Source organism: Mytilus trossulus, chromosome 1 (genome assembly GCF_036588685.1).
Source record: "Mytilus trossulus isolate FHL-02 chromosome 1, PNRI_Mtr1.1.1.hap1, whole genome shotgun sequence".
Classification (NCBI taxonomy): domain Eukaryota; kingdom Metazoa; phylum Mollusca; class Bivalvia; order Mytilida; family Mytilidae; genus Mytilus; species Mytilus trossulus.
In genome coordinates, this window is record NC_086373.1 from 9,911,651 (window position 1) to 9,929,438 (window position 17,788).

Consider the following 17,788-nt stretch of genomic DNA (forward strand, 5'->3'; position numbering starts at 1 on the left):
TTATAAACTAGCAGACCAGACACCCATTTCGTGTACACAAATCTGATCAGTGGCACTCGAATCAAAGGAGTAGGTCCGGTAAGGACCGATTTTGGCCTCAAATTTCATGTTCCTCTGACGAAAGATTTAGACCACTTTTTAAAAACTCAAGTGTCTATTTTATTTGAATCAAATACTTTATGTGAAAGATTTTAACGTATTTAGTTATAATTAACGCACCGTTTCAAGCTGAAATATGAAAATCTACCAAATATGCCGAAAAATGCCATTTTTCAGATGTTTTTTGTCAAAATGAAAGTGGCGGCATCCGTGTTCATCATCAACCTTTATATATGTTATGTATTATCATAAAATACAACTTACATTTCAATATTAAGGACGAACACGAATGCGGCCACTTTCGTTTTACACGAAAACCGTCTAAAATTTCCCTAAAATGCTAGAATTGTGAAGATTTCAGTAATTTAGCATGACTTAATGGTGCTAGTATCCTATATATGTGCATTCTATTGTCAAAATCAGCCCAAATTTATGTAGCAGAAACATTCTACTGTCCAATGAATAACTAAAAGTTTATACATTTTAACAATTTTGTAAAACTGCTATGTTTTGGGGCTAAAAAGGCGTCTTAATAGACCTACTCCTGTCTATTGAAAGAACTATACGCGTTAACAAAAGACGGATGTGGTTAATAAGCAAACAGTGGTTGGATTCTGTTCATTCTTCTGACAGTGTTCTATGTTGGGTTTTTTATACTGATTTTGTGGTTTTGTCTTTTAATTTTTTTTTGTATTAATTTGACATTTAAAGTTCGCTTTCGACTAATGGGATGGTTATTCCTTTGGTATATTTCGTCTATTTTGCAGAATGGAAATGAAAAATACATAGCTGTTCGATATTGATGTAAATCTACCGTAATACGGAAGTCGTAAGGGGACACATAAAAAATTAGATTTTTTTTTTTCAATTCGAGATCACGATAAAACATAACTATTTTACCGTGATCTCGATCAAAAAAATATATCGTTATCTCGGTAAAACGAAATTGTTATTTCAAAATCTCTTATTTTTATATCGTTATCTCGGATTATTTTTTCAACAAAATAATACGAGATCTTGACTTAATACATAAACGTGATAACGATATAATAATAAGAGATCTCGATTTAATAAATAATCGAGATAGCGATATAATAATCTGAGATCTTGATATAACAATTTCGTTTTATCGAGATAATGATATAATAATTCATGATCTCGATATAATAAATCGATATAACTATTTGATAATCCGAGAACTCGTTATTACAATTTAATTTTATCGAGATAACGTTATATGTTGTGTCGTGACCTCGGAAAACGGTAATGTTTTATCGAGATCTCGAATTCATAAAAAAAAATCATTTTTTTTGTGTGTATCCTTACGGCCAGAAATTTACTCTGAAGAGCAGCCGTTGATAAATTTATGATTTAAAACAAAATTGAGAGTAGAAACGGGGAATATGTTAAAGAGACAAAATCAAAGCACTGTAAGCGCTGTAGGCAGTTAACCAAAAACCAAGGCAAACATAATTATGAAAACTGTGGCAATGTTGCTTCAATTTTTTCAAAAAGTGACCCCACGAACTTCACCTATATTTCATATGATTTGTTATATTGTCCTATAAATGAATATATATGGTTTAAGGTGGAGATCTCGACCGTTTTCAGGTTCTCAAATAGGAGGGGTGTGGTGACCCCCCAGGGACTCCCCCTACATATTTCATTTGATTTGTTATATTGTCCAAAACATTAAGTTATATGGTTTAGGGGTAGGAAACTCGACCAAAACCAAGTTCTCAAACAGGAGGGGTGGGTGACCCCCAGGGACTCCCCCATATTTCATTTTATTATATATATTGTTCCATACATGAATAAATATGGTTAAGGGGTGGGGATCTCGACTGTTTCTAAGTTCTACTTGAAACATGAGGGGTGGGATGACCCTAGGGACTTCCCCTATATTTCATTTGATTAGTTATTTAGTCTTATACATGAAATTATATGGTCGAGAGGTGGGGATCTCATCCGTTTCAAAGTTATCAAACAGGAGGGGGCAGATTGGCCCAATGGACTCCACCTTTATATCATATGATTTGCTTACATTGAGGTATCATATAATATGCACTATTTGTGCCTGTCCCAAGTCCGAAGCCTGTAATTCAGTGGTTGTCGTTTGTTTATGTGTTACATATTGGTTTTTCGTTATTTTTGTCATATAAATTAGGCCCGAAGTTTTCTCTTTTGAATTGTTTTACATTGTCTTATCTGGGCCTTTTATAGCTGACTGTGCGGTAAGGGATTTGCTCATTGTTGAAGACAGTACGATGACCTGTAGTTGTAAATGTCTGTGTCATGTTGGTCTCTTGTGGACAGTTGTCTCTTTGGCAATCATACAACATCTTCTTTTTTATTTAAGAAACTTCCAGCTATTTTAACTGACCCGTCAAAATTGAGAAGAAAAAAATACCTCTTGAAATTGCAGTAATATGTTAACTTTAAAAGCATCTAGACTAACATGCATTACCAACATTTATCACTGATAAAGGAAATTTATACTGTCACCAGGAACATATATATTGTTAGGTATACTGTTCCCAGCTGTCACATTGTATGAATTTTGACATTAAAATTTGTCAAAAAGTAATTTTGAGTGTCTGTATAATTTTTTTTCTCTTGTTTCTTTCTTTAACATATATCTTTTGCTTTTCAATTCTAGTGTTTATATTCATTTACTATACACAGATGTATTTTACATGTCTGGATTTTTTGCATTTGACCGCAAAACCCGGAATTACCCTTATCCGCTTCCGGAATCGGATCCGATATTGTTAAATTAAGTTTTCACGGCAGCCATTTAATTGTGTTTACAATGTCGTTTTTGTCAATCAGATACGATTTTAGTCGTATTAACACACTATTTGTCGGCGATTTTCTGTCTTAATCTAGCGGTTGAACAAAATGAACATCGCTGTCATGAAAAATAATGGTGAAAATAAGTTGAGATCGTTTATTAGGAGACTCAAGGACTTATATATACGTCCCTGGGAGACTAAGGTAAACATGTTTGCAAAGTTATTTTTTTATTTTCTTTCAAGGTCCGTTAGGCATGTCGGGCGTAGCTAGTAACCAAGTAGAAAGTCCGACTGCAAAAGTGGGAGGTGACTGGTCGCAGATCTCTGACAACCGCTAATTTGAACCCCTGCGTCCAAATTGAAAAGATACGAAAAATTCATCTTCTAATTCAAAATTGCCGCCAACAGCGTGAACAGTTGAACTTATTTTAATAGACTACTGACGTAGTCGACTACGTATTGACGACAAAAATATCCCTACGACTTTTGCCATTTGGGAAATCTAAACTACTTGTCTTTAGACGGATTTTCGGGGATTAAATATTTCATACATTTGTTCTTTGACATCTTAGCCAAAAGCTCAGGGGATAATAAACTACATAAGGATTCTTAATGTGCTCCTTCCTATGTGCAACTTCAAAACTTTTGGGAAACTCGACGATCATTGAAGGTTTTTCTGGTCATATATTTTGTAAACCAGAACTAAAAGTATGAAAAAACTGTCCAATAAGTTATAAATAACATAATATCCAGCTAGATAATAACAATGGCACATATTTGAGCATTTATGGGGTAGAACAAAAATCCAGGGTGCTTGCATAAGGCAGCTTAACTGCCTTAAAACGACCAAATAGCAGATAACAACCGAAAGCCACCAATTGCTCTTCAACGCAGCGATAAAAACCCGCACAGAGTCTAATGTTTATAAAAAGATGTGTTCTGAGTGCAAATGATACAACTCTCCATCAGATAGATATAAAACGATGTGTTCTGAGTGCCAATGATACAACTATCCAACAAATAGATATAGAAAGATGTGTTATGTGTGCCAATGATACAACTATCCAACAAATAGATATAGAAAGATGTGTTATGTGTGCCAATGATACAACTCTCCATCAAAGTCATCAGTTTGTAAATTCAAACTAAACCATTAAAGGTCAAAGGACGACCTTTAACACGGAGCATTGGCTCATACAGCAAGCTATAAAGGGCCCAAAAAAATACTAATGTAAAGCAATTCAAACAGGAAAACCAACGGTCTAATTTATATAAAAAATAAGAAACACTTATGAACCACATCAACAAACGACAATCATTCAACATCAGGTTCCGGATTAAGAACAGGTGCAACAAATACAGCGGGTTTAAACTTGAGCACCTGAAACAACAGTATAACACCACAACATAGAAAGACACACTATAAAATATCAATTGAAATGGCTTAATATTAACAAAATCAGGTGAACATACACTGACCGAATAAATTTGATCTATAACATATATTAAATACAAAAATAATAAGTACTAAAGGCTGACTGTGAAATTTATTTTATGTATGATTTGTTACTGTTTTTTTATAAAGATTTAAAGATCTAAGGTCTAAGTGCTTAGAATGTACGGTAATCAAACCTGCTCACTTGCTTTATACCTGTCCCAAGCCTATCATTTATAAACGTCAGTGGGTTGAATGTAATCATATCTTAATCTCTTAATCATTATTTATGTTTATTGAGTTATCAAATACCGATTATTGCACATGAGCTTCACGGTGAGTACCTCAAGGGAAACAGGAGCACACGAGTTCATACTCGGTTTAAGCTGTGTTCATGTTACTTATTTGTCTGAGTAACGTTTTGTGATAAGCATTTGTTTGTCTTTAACATGTTTAAAAGACGGGCGAAAGATACCAAAGGGACATCCCAACTCATAAATCTAAAACAAACTCACACCGCCTTGGTGAAAAAAAAAGAAAAAGACAAACAGTAGTACACAAAACACAACACAGAGATATGAAAACTAAACAACTTGAACCTAACCAAAAACTGGGGTTGATGTCAGGTGCCCTGGAAGGGTTAGCAGATCCTGCTCATCATGTGGCCCCCGCCGTTTTTATTATAATATGGAATCTTGATGATTTTGGTAATTCCGATTTCCCCGTGGTCACTCTCTCTTTCTCTCTTCAAATAAAAGTGATTGGTCTCATGACAGTAATCCAACCACAAGCACTAGAAACCGGAATGACATCAAGTACCTGTATGTACACAGAATTATAAATGTTAAATAACCGCCATTTGAACCTTCTTCATTTTAACCTTGAACACGGGTGTGAACCACGTGATTAAACATTTTATATAACTTTTACTATACACCCAACCGTAACAGCCAGCTGCTATTTTCTAGAACCTTGCTCAATAGTAGGTAGCTTATTTCTAGCTTGTGATTAAAACTGAGCTGCTTTAGGAGTATCAACATGAAATACTCGTACATTTTGCTGTTGAGTGTAATCACTGGATGTTTATGTGAGGATAATATTGTCCAATTGGCACAAAAGCTGGGAGCAAATACGTTAGTGCAACTGGTCAAGGCCGCCGGTCTAGCTGACGTTCTATCATCAGCAGGTATACTATGTATTATCTGTACAATTTTAGTAAGACATATAGTTTACCTGTGAGAAAGATAAAGCGTTACTTATATAACTATACAAGTGTATAAATAACCACAGAAATGTAGGTCACTTTACATATTAAAATACAAGTTTATAAATAGCCATAGCTAACAATACTATTGATTGGAAAACACCGATTACTATTTATCTAGCCAGTTGTATACAAAGTATTCTGCTTATCTCTCTTTTCAATGAAATGTGATGTAAACAAATGTTACATTTCGACAAAAATAATATGTTTAAAAAAAAAACATTTACTGTACATAATTTTTATAAGCTAACAAAAAACATAGCTTCCTTAGAATAAACAATTTGTCCGGGCCAGTTGTGATAAATTTTGTAATTGATAAATATATTTAGATGTCCGTGGCCATTTTTTAAGATGCATAGTACAGAATTATACAAGACAGTTTTTCTTTACATCGGGAAATCAGTTTTCAGATGATAAGTTTTAATCTGTTCTTTATAAAATGTATAATGGACATTTATAATGATCACAGGATGTCAATTAATGACATACTGGTATAAAGAATACGGTCAATGCATACCGTGTTTATCGGCTATTCGGTACAGGTCGCATTATCTTGTAAATTATATGTCATTTTTCATACGCACGCTGTGCTTATACAAATAAAATATTTATCAAGAGAATGTTGACATTTTAGGTCCGTTTACAGTATTTGGTCCAACTGACGAGGCATTCGCTAGTCTACCACCTGGTGTTGTAGATAGTTTGAAAAAAGACCACAAACTTCTAGCTCAAGTATTGGAGTTTCACGTTCTCAAAGGAAGCGTATTTTCTAACCAAATAAAAGATGAAGGGATTGTTCCAACGCTGAATCCAGCTGCCAGTATTAGAACTAACATATATCCATGGTTTGAACCAAAGGTAGTTAATTTTTTTTAAAGTAAAATAATGTTTAAAAAATATTAGTTTTTGATTTCTATTCAAAGATAATCGACAAGGAAAAAGTGTAGTTTTAAGACAGTAAAAAGAAATATTTCATAACAATAGAAAAAATGATAGAGGTAACGTTACACATAAAGAAAAGATTTCTCGACCCTAACTGAATAAGAGTAAAAGATATAGTGGTTGAAAAATCTCAAGTTATAAAAATGGACAGATGAAACCTTACAAATAACGAACGGCAAGGGTGCTAATATTGTGTCTGACTCATACATCATCTTTTATCGATTTGACAAAAAGTGTTCCTGTATTGTAACGTGGTAACAGTGCTACAAACAAAATGGTGAAGTATATCCCCTTCCCCTTATATAACGCAGGGATAAAGCGACTTTAAGATAAACAAATTTATATATTCTGTTGGGTCGTTTATTTCATCTTATATTTGAGTGTGAATTCACATTACTATAAGACGTGTCACGGACTTTTCTATCCCAAATTCATGTATTAATTTCTGATGTTATATTTATTATTCTCATCGAATTTTGTCTAATGCTTAGTTCGTTTCTGTGTGTGTTACATTTCAATGTTGTGTCGTTGTTCTCTTATATTTAATGCGTTAATTTCCCTCAGTTTTAGTTTGTAACCCGGATTTGTGTTTTCTATCGATTTATGAGTTTTGAACAGCGGTACACTACTGTTGCCTTCATTTATCGACTTCAAGTTATTATATTTTGTTGAACAGAGGCGGACAAAAAAAAAGCAGAAAAAAATCTCTCGTGTAATTTTTTTTGGCAAAAAGACAGTGAATAAGACGGCTTTTTCCTACCCTTACGTACAGTCAATTTGACAATTAACGAGAGTCTTGTTTTCGCCCATTCAGGATGAAAGGGAAGTTTGGGAAAAAAGTCCCCTATTGCAAATTTGATTTTGAAGAACAATCAAAAGATAAGACAGTGAACATTTTTCCCTTTAAACTCACGAATTTCAAACTCTTTGATAATTAAACGCGATATAGTTTTGTGATGTATAAAGTCAGTGTCTGACAAAAAGACAGGGTATTCATTACTTCCTTCAAATAGTTTTGGGAATTAAACTTGATTCGCTGTTATATTGTAGTTTCCAGCTAGTAGCTGCTACTTTTTTTTTTTAGGTACAGTTACATTCACACTTTATTCACTGTTATATTTTACTTATAAATACTGATTTTATAACACAAGACCGTTTATATTTATAGTTGGTCACTGCTACAGGAAGTCCAGTAGTATTAGCTGACCAAAAGGCATCAAACGGAGTGATACACGTTATAAGTAGAGTTATGTTTCCTCTCCCAACAGAAAACCTTGTAGCTACTGTGGCTAAAAATAAAGATTTAATGACTTTGGTAAAAGCTGTTACTTTAGCCAAACTGGCCAAGACATTGTCCGGTATGTATATTACATAAAAACTTATGACACATTTAAAGTATTAGATAAAATAGTTATCAAAGGTAATAGGCTTATAACTTTTAAAATACGCCTGTCGCGCGTTTTGTCTACATAAGACTCGTCAGTGACGTTCAGATCAAAATAATTATATAGCTAAACAAGTAAAAAGTTGAAGCGAATTAAGGACCTAAAATTCCAAGTAAAAATGTTGGACTATCAAGAAATGTATCAATATTTTATATGAAGGCACGTGCTGTCAATGTATCCGGATAGGTTTAACACATATCTTTCCTTAGATATTTTTTTTTGCGAAGATCTATGTCATAGTATAATCACAACCCTGATTTATAGAAATTTTCCAGTTTTCCTTGCATCTTATTTTGATCTTATTTGGGATCATTCCAATTTTTTTTATTAAATCTAGGTCCAGATCCATACACATTGTTTGCACCAACAAACGAAGCCTTTGAGAAGTTACCTGCTGGATTCCTTGAAAAGTTGTCGAAGAATATCACAGCTCTGACAGAAGTCTTAACATACCACGTGATACCACTGACCTATTACAGCGCAGGACTTAAAAACCTATCGGTTAAGACTGTGGAGGGAAACAATGTAACAATCAGAGTCAGTCCAGGTAAATGTTAACTCACGTAATTTTATCTTACTCATTTGAAGTTATGAAAATCAGTTAATTATTCTACATTGAATTGCACCAATCTATTAGTCATTTTAGAGAGAAAACGCTCGTTGTATAAAACCCCAAAAATAGGAATCACTTCATATTTTCAGCTATTAGTGTTAATGAGAGGTCAATACAGAAATGAAAGACTTTCAATACAAGCCATTAAACTATTGTTTATTCAATGACAACTTTTTGTCAGTAGCCAGTGCCTGTTATCTCAGGGGTTATCGCTCGTTGCCGAATCTTGATTTAAAATAATTCAAGCTGTTTTTCTTTTTCAATGATTTAAAGTTTTACATGTCGGGTACTTTTAAACTTACTATCCATTATGAGTTTTTTGAAATGTTTTTTGCTGTACGGTGACATATTACAGTTGCTACATCTACGTCACTTAGTCTCTGTTATATAGTTGTCACGTTGAAAATAACACCGCATCTTCATATCTTTATATTAAAAGGACAACCACTTTGCAGTTAAATTTTGTTGGTACTAGTATTATAACTATAAGTCGAAGTTTGATAATTTCAAACATGAAGATAACATTGCATAAGATCCAAAATGTACTTGAGATATGAAAGTCTTGTTTTTACCTATGTTTTGATTGTAGATGGAGTAAAGATAAACCAAGCAAGAGTGATTATAGCAGATCAGTCTGTATCAAACGGCGTCTTCCATGTAATTGATTCTGTCCTGTGCCCTCCTGAAGTATGCACGTCTCTGTAGTTTTACTTATCAGAACTTAGCGAACAGAATAGTACATCAAAAAGTCTACCATAATACTTCTACATGCTGAACATATGTATTCGGAACATTCAGGGGTTATTGCTGTAATACCTCTACTTTCGGAACATTCAGTGGTTATCACCGTTATACCTCTACATGCTGAACAAATATGTTCGGAACATCCAGGGCTTATTACCGTAATACCTTTACGTACTGTATATATCTGTTCGGAACATTCAGTTGCTATCACTGTTTTACCTCAATATGATGTGCATGATTATTCATGTCTATTATATTAAACTGCAGAATCTCATGATCAGAACACATATTTGTCAACAATCTCTAAGTAATTTTTTTGGTAATTATTCTCATTGTTGTTACATATTTCGTTTCGTTTTGTATATGATCTTGATATATTTTATTTTTTTGTGCGTCCTGTATAATAAAAAATAAAAAACTTAGTTTTTGTATTTTGCTTTATACAACGTTTTGACTACCAAGCGACGTTAAATCTAAAACTTGATGACGGGATAGTATTTAAGCTAACATCTTAGGGCAGAAATGTGCTAGTTAACATACGTTCATGTTTTTTCATGTTAAGGTTACTTGGTATGACTTTGAATTTTCACCTCTGTTCTTGTGCTATGAACAACACAATTATTTATTTTGCATAAAGTATTTCCGTATTCTATTACTGTATACCTTTCAACAAAATTATTTTCACCTACCTGTGTACATTTTTTTTCTAATAAAAAAATGTACACAGGTAGGTGAAAATAATCGGCATTTTGTCTAAGGTTGTGGTTTAACATCTTACCCCTTACATTACTGATTTGTATTTACTTTGTGTCATACTTTCTAAATAAATACGTGATGTTGCTCTATTGTTCCAGGTAAGGGTGAATGCTGGTACTATTAAAACGTTAACGATCGCTTGTTTGCACCTGTCCTTAGTTAAGAACCTAATGTTCAGCGGTAGTCGTCTGTTGAAATGGTTTGTATGTGCTTCTCGTTAATTATTTTCATATATATTATACGGTTAGTTTTAATGGTTTAACGCAAGTCATTTTTGGGACCCTTTATAGCTTGCTGTTTGCTGTGAACCAAGCTCCGTGTTGAAGACCGTACTTTGAACTATAATAGTTAAATTATACAAATTGGGACATGGATGGAGAGTTGTCTCATTGGCACTCACACCAATGACCGATGACCTGGCCAACCAACCAAAATGGCCACCACGGCTAAAAATAGAACATAGGGGTAAAATGCAGTTTTCGGCTTATAACCAAAGCATTTGGAGCAAATCTGGCAGGAGTTAAATTGTTTATCAAGTCAATATCTATCTGCCCTGAAATTTTAAGTTGAATTGGACAACCGGTTGTTCGGTTGCTGCCCCCCAATTGGTAATTTTCAAAGACATTTTGGCGTTTTTGGTTATCTTTAATATAATTATAGATAGAGATAAACTTTAAACAGCAATAATGTTCAGCAAAGTAAAATCTACAAAAAAGTCAACATGACCTAAATGGTCAATTGACCCCTTAAGGAGTTATTGCCCTTTATAGTAAATTTTTAACAATTTTCATTAATTTGGTAAATTTATGTAAATTTTTACCAAATAATTTTCTCTGTTACTAATGGGCAAAGTTCATTATAGAATATATAATTGTAAGAAGCAAGAACGTTCAGTAAAGTAAGAACTTTAAACACATCACCATCAATAAAATACAATGTTGTCATGAATCCATTTGTGTCCTTTGTTTAATATGCACATAGACCAAGGTGAGCGACACAGGCTCTTTAGAGCCTCTAGGTTTTCTTTTTTCCCATGGCATTGTAACTTAATTTTCGTGGGTCGATGCCACTGCTGGTGGACGTTTCGTCCCCGAGGGTATCACCAGCCCAGTAGTCAACATTTCGGGTTTGACATGAATATCAAAAATGTGGTTATTTTCATAAATTTCATGTTTACAAAACTTTGAATTTTACGACAAACTAAGGATTTTCTTACCCCAGGCATATATTACCTCAGCCGTATTTGGCACCACTTTTTGGAACTTTGGATCCTCAATGCTCTTCAACTTTGTACTTGTTTGGCTTTATAGATATTTTGATATGAGCGTCACTGATGAGTATTATGTAGACACAACGCGCGTCTGTTTATAATCCTGTTTCCTTTGATAACTATTCGACTAATGAGTTTGAATATCCCTTGGTAACTTCCATCTACCTTTTTGTTGTCTTTATTTTTGAAAAAAGAAAATATACCTATTTTATCAAACTGTCAAAAACGTTTCTGTTTAACCGATAATACAACCAAAATGAAGTGTTCCACATGTAGAGCAGGACCTGCTTTCCCTTCCATAGCATCTGGGATCATCCAAGTTTGGTTTGTGTTGATCAGTGGTTAGTTTTAAACGTTGTTTTTCGTATTATGTTGTTTGTCTTTCCTTTTTTTACTATGTCGTTGTCAATATTTTTTCAACTTATAAGGATGAATGTAGAACAATATGATAGCTAGAAGTCGCATTAAACAAACATTCATCATTTAATAAAGGAATGTTAATTCAAGGATATGAATTAGCAATAATAGAACTAAAAATCCAGAACGTCATCGCGATAAACAATAATTGGCCGGTAAACAAGTAAAAACTTTGTATTTTACTTCCGATGAAATGTTATCTTATTTTTTTATACTCATCATTACAAATATAGTCATATTCTTGGTGCATCGCCAAAATAACCAAAAGATCTTACGCATATGTTTACGTGATATTATCACACACGTGAAGGTGTCTGGACGAACTTATAAAAGTTAAGACATCTGGTTATTATTAAAATATATACAACGACGATTTACCGCCAGCCAAACAGAAATTTAATTTAATATTTTGTATCCTAATTTTCGCCGAACGGACATCGCTTTGGTCAATTTTAGAAAGTAACTTTGCTCACAGTCTTGAAATATGAATACGACTTTTAATACGCCTGGACACGTTGCAAAATATTTTGGAAAATACGAATTCATTCAGGAATCTCCTGGGTTGGCAATTACATCTATAGCTTTACAAACAATTGCGTCCCTTGTAGGGACATTTGGGAATGCTCTAATTTTGATTATAACAGCAAGATCGAAGGGGATGATGACCGTGCAATCAATATTCATCGTTAATATAGCAATATCAGACATGTATGTTACTTTGATGGCAGATCCTATGAGCATTGTTGGTAAGTAGCTATCTTACATTGCGTTTAAAAGGAAATAGTAAATCTTTATCAAATCATGCTCTTAAGCATCGTTTTCACAACATCATTGACATCAGATACTATCATTTTTAATTCTAGTATCATAATCTTGTTAGGTCTTTCTTTGCTGCAATGGTTTCTGATTTGTTTTTAATTTTGCAAATGCATTTGTAAAGCCACTGTCATTAAGATTTAGACATATCGATACAAAAATCTTCTTTGAGTATGATTCTTCGACAATGGTTGGTTTCAAGACAAAACGTCTTTTAAATAACTTGATAAGAAGAAAATATATACGAAAGCTTATTTGTTATATTCGAGTTCACATTAATCCTTTTATATAATATAAAAGAATTCGACTTGAAACATTGCTGTGAATTGCAAATTGTTTGAAATACAGAATAATTATCTTAATAAATTTGATTGATCTTTCACTCCTTGTAATAATGGACAACCTCCATGGAGAACATGGTTTATTTGATACCTTAAAATCAGTACTATCTTTGTCTGTCTTGTTTAAGTTGTTTTTGTGTTCCGAGCCAGTCTAATCAATCAAGCCTCTGCTTATGAATATTTACCGTATGATATCATTCTGAAGTGTTATAGAACAAAGAACATTGGAGGGTTAAGTGTTTAGAAACATACTTTACCCCGCCATATTCCTTTTGTGTATGTCTATAGTCAGGAAGATGAATTTATTCGTATATGTTACTATCTGTCCTACTCGAAACGTTTTAGTATTGTTTTGTCAGAAATCAGGCTAGTTGACTATACGGTCGAAGTTTGTCTAGTTTCAAAGACAGTTTATTGACCTATAGCAACTCATATATAAGTCGTTTAGGCTGTTGTTCATAGTTGTAAGTTTGGCAATCGTACAATATGTATTTTTTATATAGGGTTGTGTCGGTTCATATTATAGCTAAAACGCAAAAGGAAAGAAAACACAGTTTCGAAATTACAATTAATGCGTGTTTAATAAACATAAGTATCTTCTGTCATAAATATAAGTTAAGAGTTTCTGGATGAAATCGAAAATTGTTTTGGATCATCTGAGATTACACGCGATTTTGGGTAAATTGCCTAGTCTATATTTACCTTGTGAGTTTTTTTGTAGACTAGCTGTTGTATGTCCTTTTTTTTTTTATCTATTAGATAAAACCATTATGTACAAAGTACATTACACACAAAAAGAGGGAACAGAGCTTTTATTTCTGTTTTACATCTCACAGTCAGTGAGGTCTTCCTCACGGCAGGTGTTTACGGCCCCGGTTTGAGTTTATAATCAATCAAATGCACAATTAACATTATCGTAAGCCCATACATTTGGGGTTCGTGTTGTTTATTTTTTAGTTTTCTATGTTGTGTCATGTGTACTTTATTTGTTTTTTGTTTCCTTTTCATTTTTAGTCATGGCGTTGTCAGTTTGTTTTCTATTTGTGAGTTTGACTGTCCCTCTGATGTCTTTTGTCCCTCTTTGGTAGCACAGCTGAACATACTGGTTTCATATCCGTGAAAAATATCTGCTGAAGTTTTGTGCTTAAAGCTTTACCTTGAGATTAAAAACAAATGTCAAAGACAGATCATTTTTAATTCTGAATTGTTTCAAAGGAGGCATTCAATTTTATTAAGATAAGTTTTATTATAGTAAATATGTAAAAAATATCAATAACTCCTACTCAGTTAACTATTGAATTCGAATTGTCTCTGGATATTCATCTGATATTTTAAAACCCTTGCACTCTATTATAATCCAAAATACAAAGCATATTTCATCATGCAAGTAAACCAGTAATAGAAAACAATAACAGCATGCGCATGTCTCGCTTATCTTAGGAACACTATCATTTTCTTGTATCTTTGAATAATTTGTTTTAATCAATATTTTCTTTATTAACTCATCCTAGATACCAGGCGTAACATTTGGACGCCACAACAAAGTAAAATAACATAGCGTTTCGTCGTATGCAAAAGACTCATCTCGTAGTGTCACATATAATATCACATATTTATCTTATTTTCCAGGGAAAATTGAAGGCCGGCCATTCTTCATGCAGTATCCAATGCTGTGCGAGATAATTGGGAAAATGTGTACCATCTCATGTATTGTGTCTTTGGGGTCCATCACATTTCTCAGTTTCAACAGATACATATTAATATGCTACAACTCTTATTACGAGAAAATATTCACTCGGACGTCATGTATCATTATGTGCATATCACTGTATGTCCTTGGAATAATGATGGTTCTACTTAATTACGCTGGAATTGGCGGACATGGTTTTGATGACAAAAGTTTGGAATGTATTTGGGACAGAAAGGCAACGTACAGTTTTACAGTGTTTTTTTCTGTTTGTCTTGTGTGGATTCCATTGACGGTCGTTGGAATTTCTTACTTCAAACTGTTTTTGTTTGTCCGAAATAAACGAAAACAAGTAACGAGTAAAAACAGCGCACCAACCATTGACAACAAATCCCTGCGCCTAGCAAAAGCAATATTTATTGTGTATGCCGTATTTTCAATTTGTTGGATACCTTTCGCCATATTGCTTGTGGCCGATACGGATGATACATTTTCCCACGAAGTACATCTTTGCATCACAGTGTTTGCCCATTTTCATCCATCATTTAATTTTTTTATCTATTATTTTTCAAATAGAAAATTTAAATCAGATTTTCACAAAATATTTCATATCGGCAAGAAAGACAATGTTAAAGTTTCACTATCGTCTGTCAGGAAAATCAAAAGCAAATCATCTCTATCTGATATGAAAACATCTTCAACTAATTTGAAAACATCTTCATCTGATATGATAACATCTTTATCTGATATGAAATCATCCTCATCCAATCTGTTTGCATCTTAATCTAAAGATAAAATTACTCTTTATAACAAGGAGTTGAATGGAAGTTCACATGAATACGAATTCAATGAGGTCGCTTTATTCAATCGCATTTATATACCTATATGGAGTTATTTTCTTTCAGAACGTCAGGTCATTCTTTTTCAGAATCAACCCGGACGATACCATGTTTCAATGGTATATGCTCCAAGGCATAAAATAATTACCTGTGTGAGGACATTATTTTCCTTGATAAACATGCAATCTATGATTTACTTCAAAATTTTATTCGTCTAATAGTTTTTTGTTGCCTATTTGGAAATTTATTTTCTAAAGTACAACCGATGATAGATGTAAAAGAAACCGTCATTGTAGACCTGCAATTTAATTTTAGAAACAAATAACGAGAAGTTTTGTTGATTTATCGCTATAATAAAGAAACATTATCAAATAGGTCAGATGAATTTTAATGTAGACTTTCATAAAATAAATCCAGATTTAACATGTGTAAGATTTTGAAAATCTAAATAGGTCGATTGCTAAACGTCCAGGGGCAAATATTTCATGCATGTTCAGAACGATACACACTGAATAGGAAATCAAACTGTGACCTACATGTATTTAAATTCGTCTTCGTGTCAGTTCGTAACTTTTTAAAATTTATGTATACCTTTTACTCTATCAAATGATCAACTTATAAAATAATCTTATATTCTATTGAATAACATTAACGTAACTCACGAAAGGGTTGGGTGCGGAGGGGATATAATTTTATCCTGATTATCATTTAGTAAAATGTATTGCTATTCGAAAGACAATCTTTCTGAATTTTTCATTCGATTCAAGTAAAATGGATAAGTAAATAACAACTTTTCCGCAATAGAAATAACATAACAAAACAAAACGAAAAAACATACCCCTCCCCCTTTTCCATAAGCTAAGTGATACAGATAAGATAAGATAAGATAAATTTTATTTTCCAAATTAGGTCCCCAGGGGGGCATATACACATAACATATATGATTGATACAACATACAGTATTTTACATAACATTGTAAAATAAACTATCGAAATAGTCATACAGGTAGTATTTGTTAAATAAAAAAGTATTTGAGAGTTGCTACTCCAGAGATGTGGCAAACCCCATTTTTTTTTTTTTTTTTTAATTTTTTTTTCTCACTTAATTTTATAATATTTTGCTGAAAATGTACAATAAATAACTTACAATGTGTCTTGTATTTGTCATACACCGTTATCGGATGGTAACAATACATTTGTGTCTTACTTCATGCAGTTACAGTAATATTTTTATTATGTATGGATAACAATTTTTAAAAGGTTTATATCTTAATTATTTAGTGAGTTTTATTTCACATTTTAAATGAGCCGCAGGGCGTATTAAAACCTGAACGCATTAGAAAGGAATATCCCATTTTAGTGATGTCGGTAAAAAAGGATACTAAATTTTACAAATCTTTATAAAATTGATATTTTTTGACGGTATATTCTTTGAACAATCCTGACACCCCTCGGTGTGTTCTACGACAAGAAAAACCTTAAAATATGCATTATCTATCACGTAAATGATTCATTATCAATGTTTCTAAGCTTCATTTAACATTTAACTAAATTGAACCATAATGACTGCTTGAAGGGAATGATTATTTCATTATTTTACTTTCATGTATAATTCAACAACAAAAAAATCACACTTTAGTTTTTAACATGCATCTCCTCGAAACGTTCCCCTTAAGAGTGCATTAACAATAAATCATGATGTATGTTTGAGGGTTCTCATCATTATTTATAAAAATCTTATTATCTTTATGATTTCTATGTTTCTTACCCAATAAATTCATGTTAATGATTTATTCAGTAAAAACAACAAGCTGCTGACCCCTGATGAATTGCTAATCAGTAACAATGTAAATGGCTTTTGTATTTAAACTCAAATAGCATTCATGTCGACAAAAAATAACTTAATCGAGCACACCTTTTAAAACACAATATTTAAATTGCATACGATTAATGAAAAATAAAATTAAAACAAAATTCTGAACACTGATTTTTCAGTCTATGGAAGGTGCGATACGATAAAAACTTTATTATATCAATGAGCGATATTGTCTTATATCAACGAGTTGCATTGTGGGAAATCTCAGACGAATGTTTACATTTTTATGAAGCAACGAAGATTTCTCGGTATAAAGTAATGATTCTTTTCTTAAAAGAGGCTGACATTTAACAAGACATACGTCTGCTGTATAATTTCCATGAATTATTTTAAGTTATACCAAGTAAGGTGTATTTAAACGAGAAAATTGAATTGTTGAATAAATGAGACATAAATGCACGATTTATCATTTGTAGATGTACAAATTCAATTAATGTCATGTAGCAAAT

The 17,788-nt window shown here is 32.8% G+C and overlaps 2 protein-coding genes across 2 annotated transcripts; both read left to right on the forward strand.

The window, feature by feature from the left end:
- The first annotated feature begins 5,121 nt into the window (after positions 1-5,121).
- Positions 5,122-9,743, forward strand: LOC134714761 (protein sll1483-like). Its single transcript, XM_063576292.1, has 5 exons — positions 5,122-5,515; positions 6,228-6,451; positions 7,704-7,893; positions 8,318-8,527; positions 9,183-9,743. Exons 1-5 carry the CDS (start codon positions 5,368-5,370, stop codon positions 9,296-9,298), a joined length of 888 nt encoding a protein of 295 aa, XP_063432362.1. The 5' UTR covers positions 5,122-5,367; the 3' UTR covers positions 9,299-9,743.
- Positions 9,744-12,030: 2,287 nt separating this feature from the next.
- LOC134714770 (melatonin receptor type 1B-like) lies at positions 12,031-17,738 on the forward strand. The gene is made up of 2 exons (XM_063576305.1): positions 12,031-12,526; positions 14,567-17,738. The coding sequence occupies exons 1-2, from the start codon at positions 12,265-12,267 to the stop codon at positions 15,406-15,408; spliced, it is 1,104 nt and encodes a 367-aa protein (XP_063432375.1). The 5' UTR covers positions 12,031-12,264; the 3' UTR covers positions 15,409-17,738.
- Positions 17,739-17,788: the final 50 nt, after the last annotated feature.

Bases quoted from the DNA above. Each gene is read 5' to 3' on its own strand.
- LOC134714770 (XM_063576305.1), top strand. From the start codon at position 12,265: ATGAATACGACTTTTAATACGCCTGGACACGTTGCAAAATATTTTGGA. The intron at 12,527-14,566 runs GTAAGTAGCTAT...CTTATTTTCCAG, and splicing joins AGATCCTATGAGCATTGTTG to GGAAAATTGAAGGCCGGCCA.
- LOC134714761 (XM_063576292.1), top strand. From the start codon at position 5,368: ATGAAATACTCGTACATTTTGCTGTTGAGTGTAATCACTGGATGTTTA. The intron at 5,516-6,227 runs GTATACTATGTA...TTGACATTTTAG, and splicing joins TGACGTTCTATCATCAGCAG to GTCCGTTTACAGTATTTGGT. The intron at 6,452-7,703 runs GTAGTTAATTTT...TTATATTTATAG, and splicing joins ATCCATGGTTTGAACCAAAG to TTGGTCACTGCTACAGGAAG.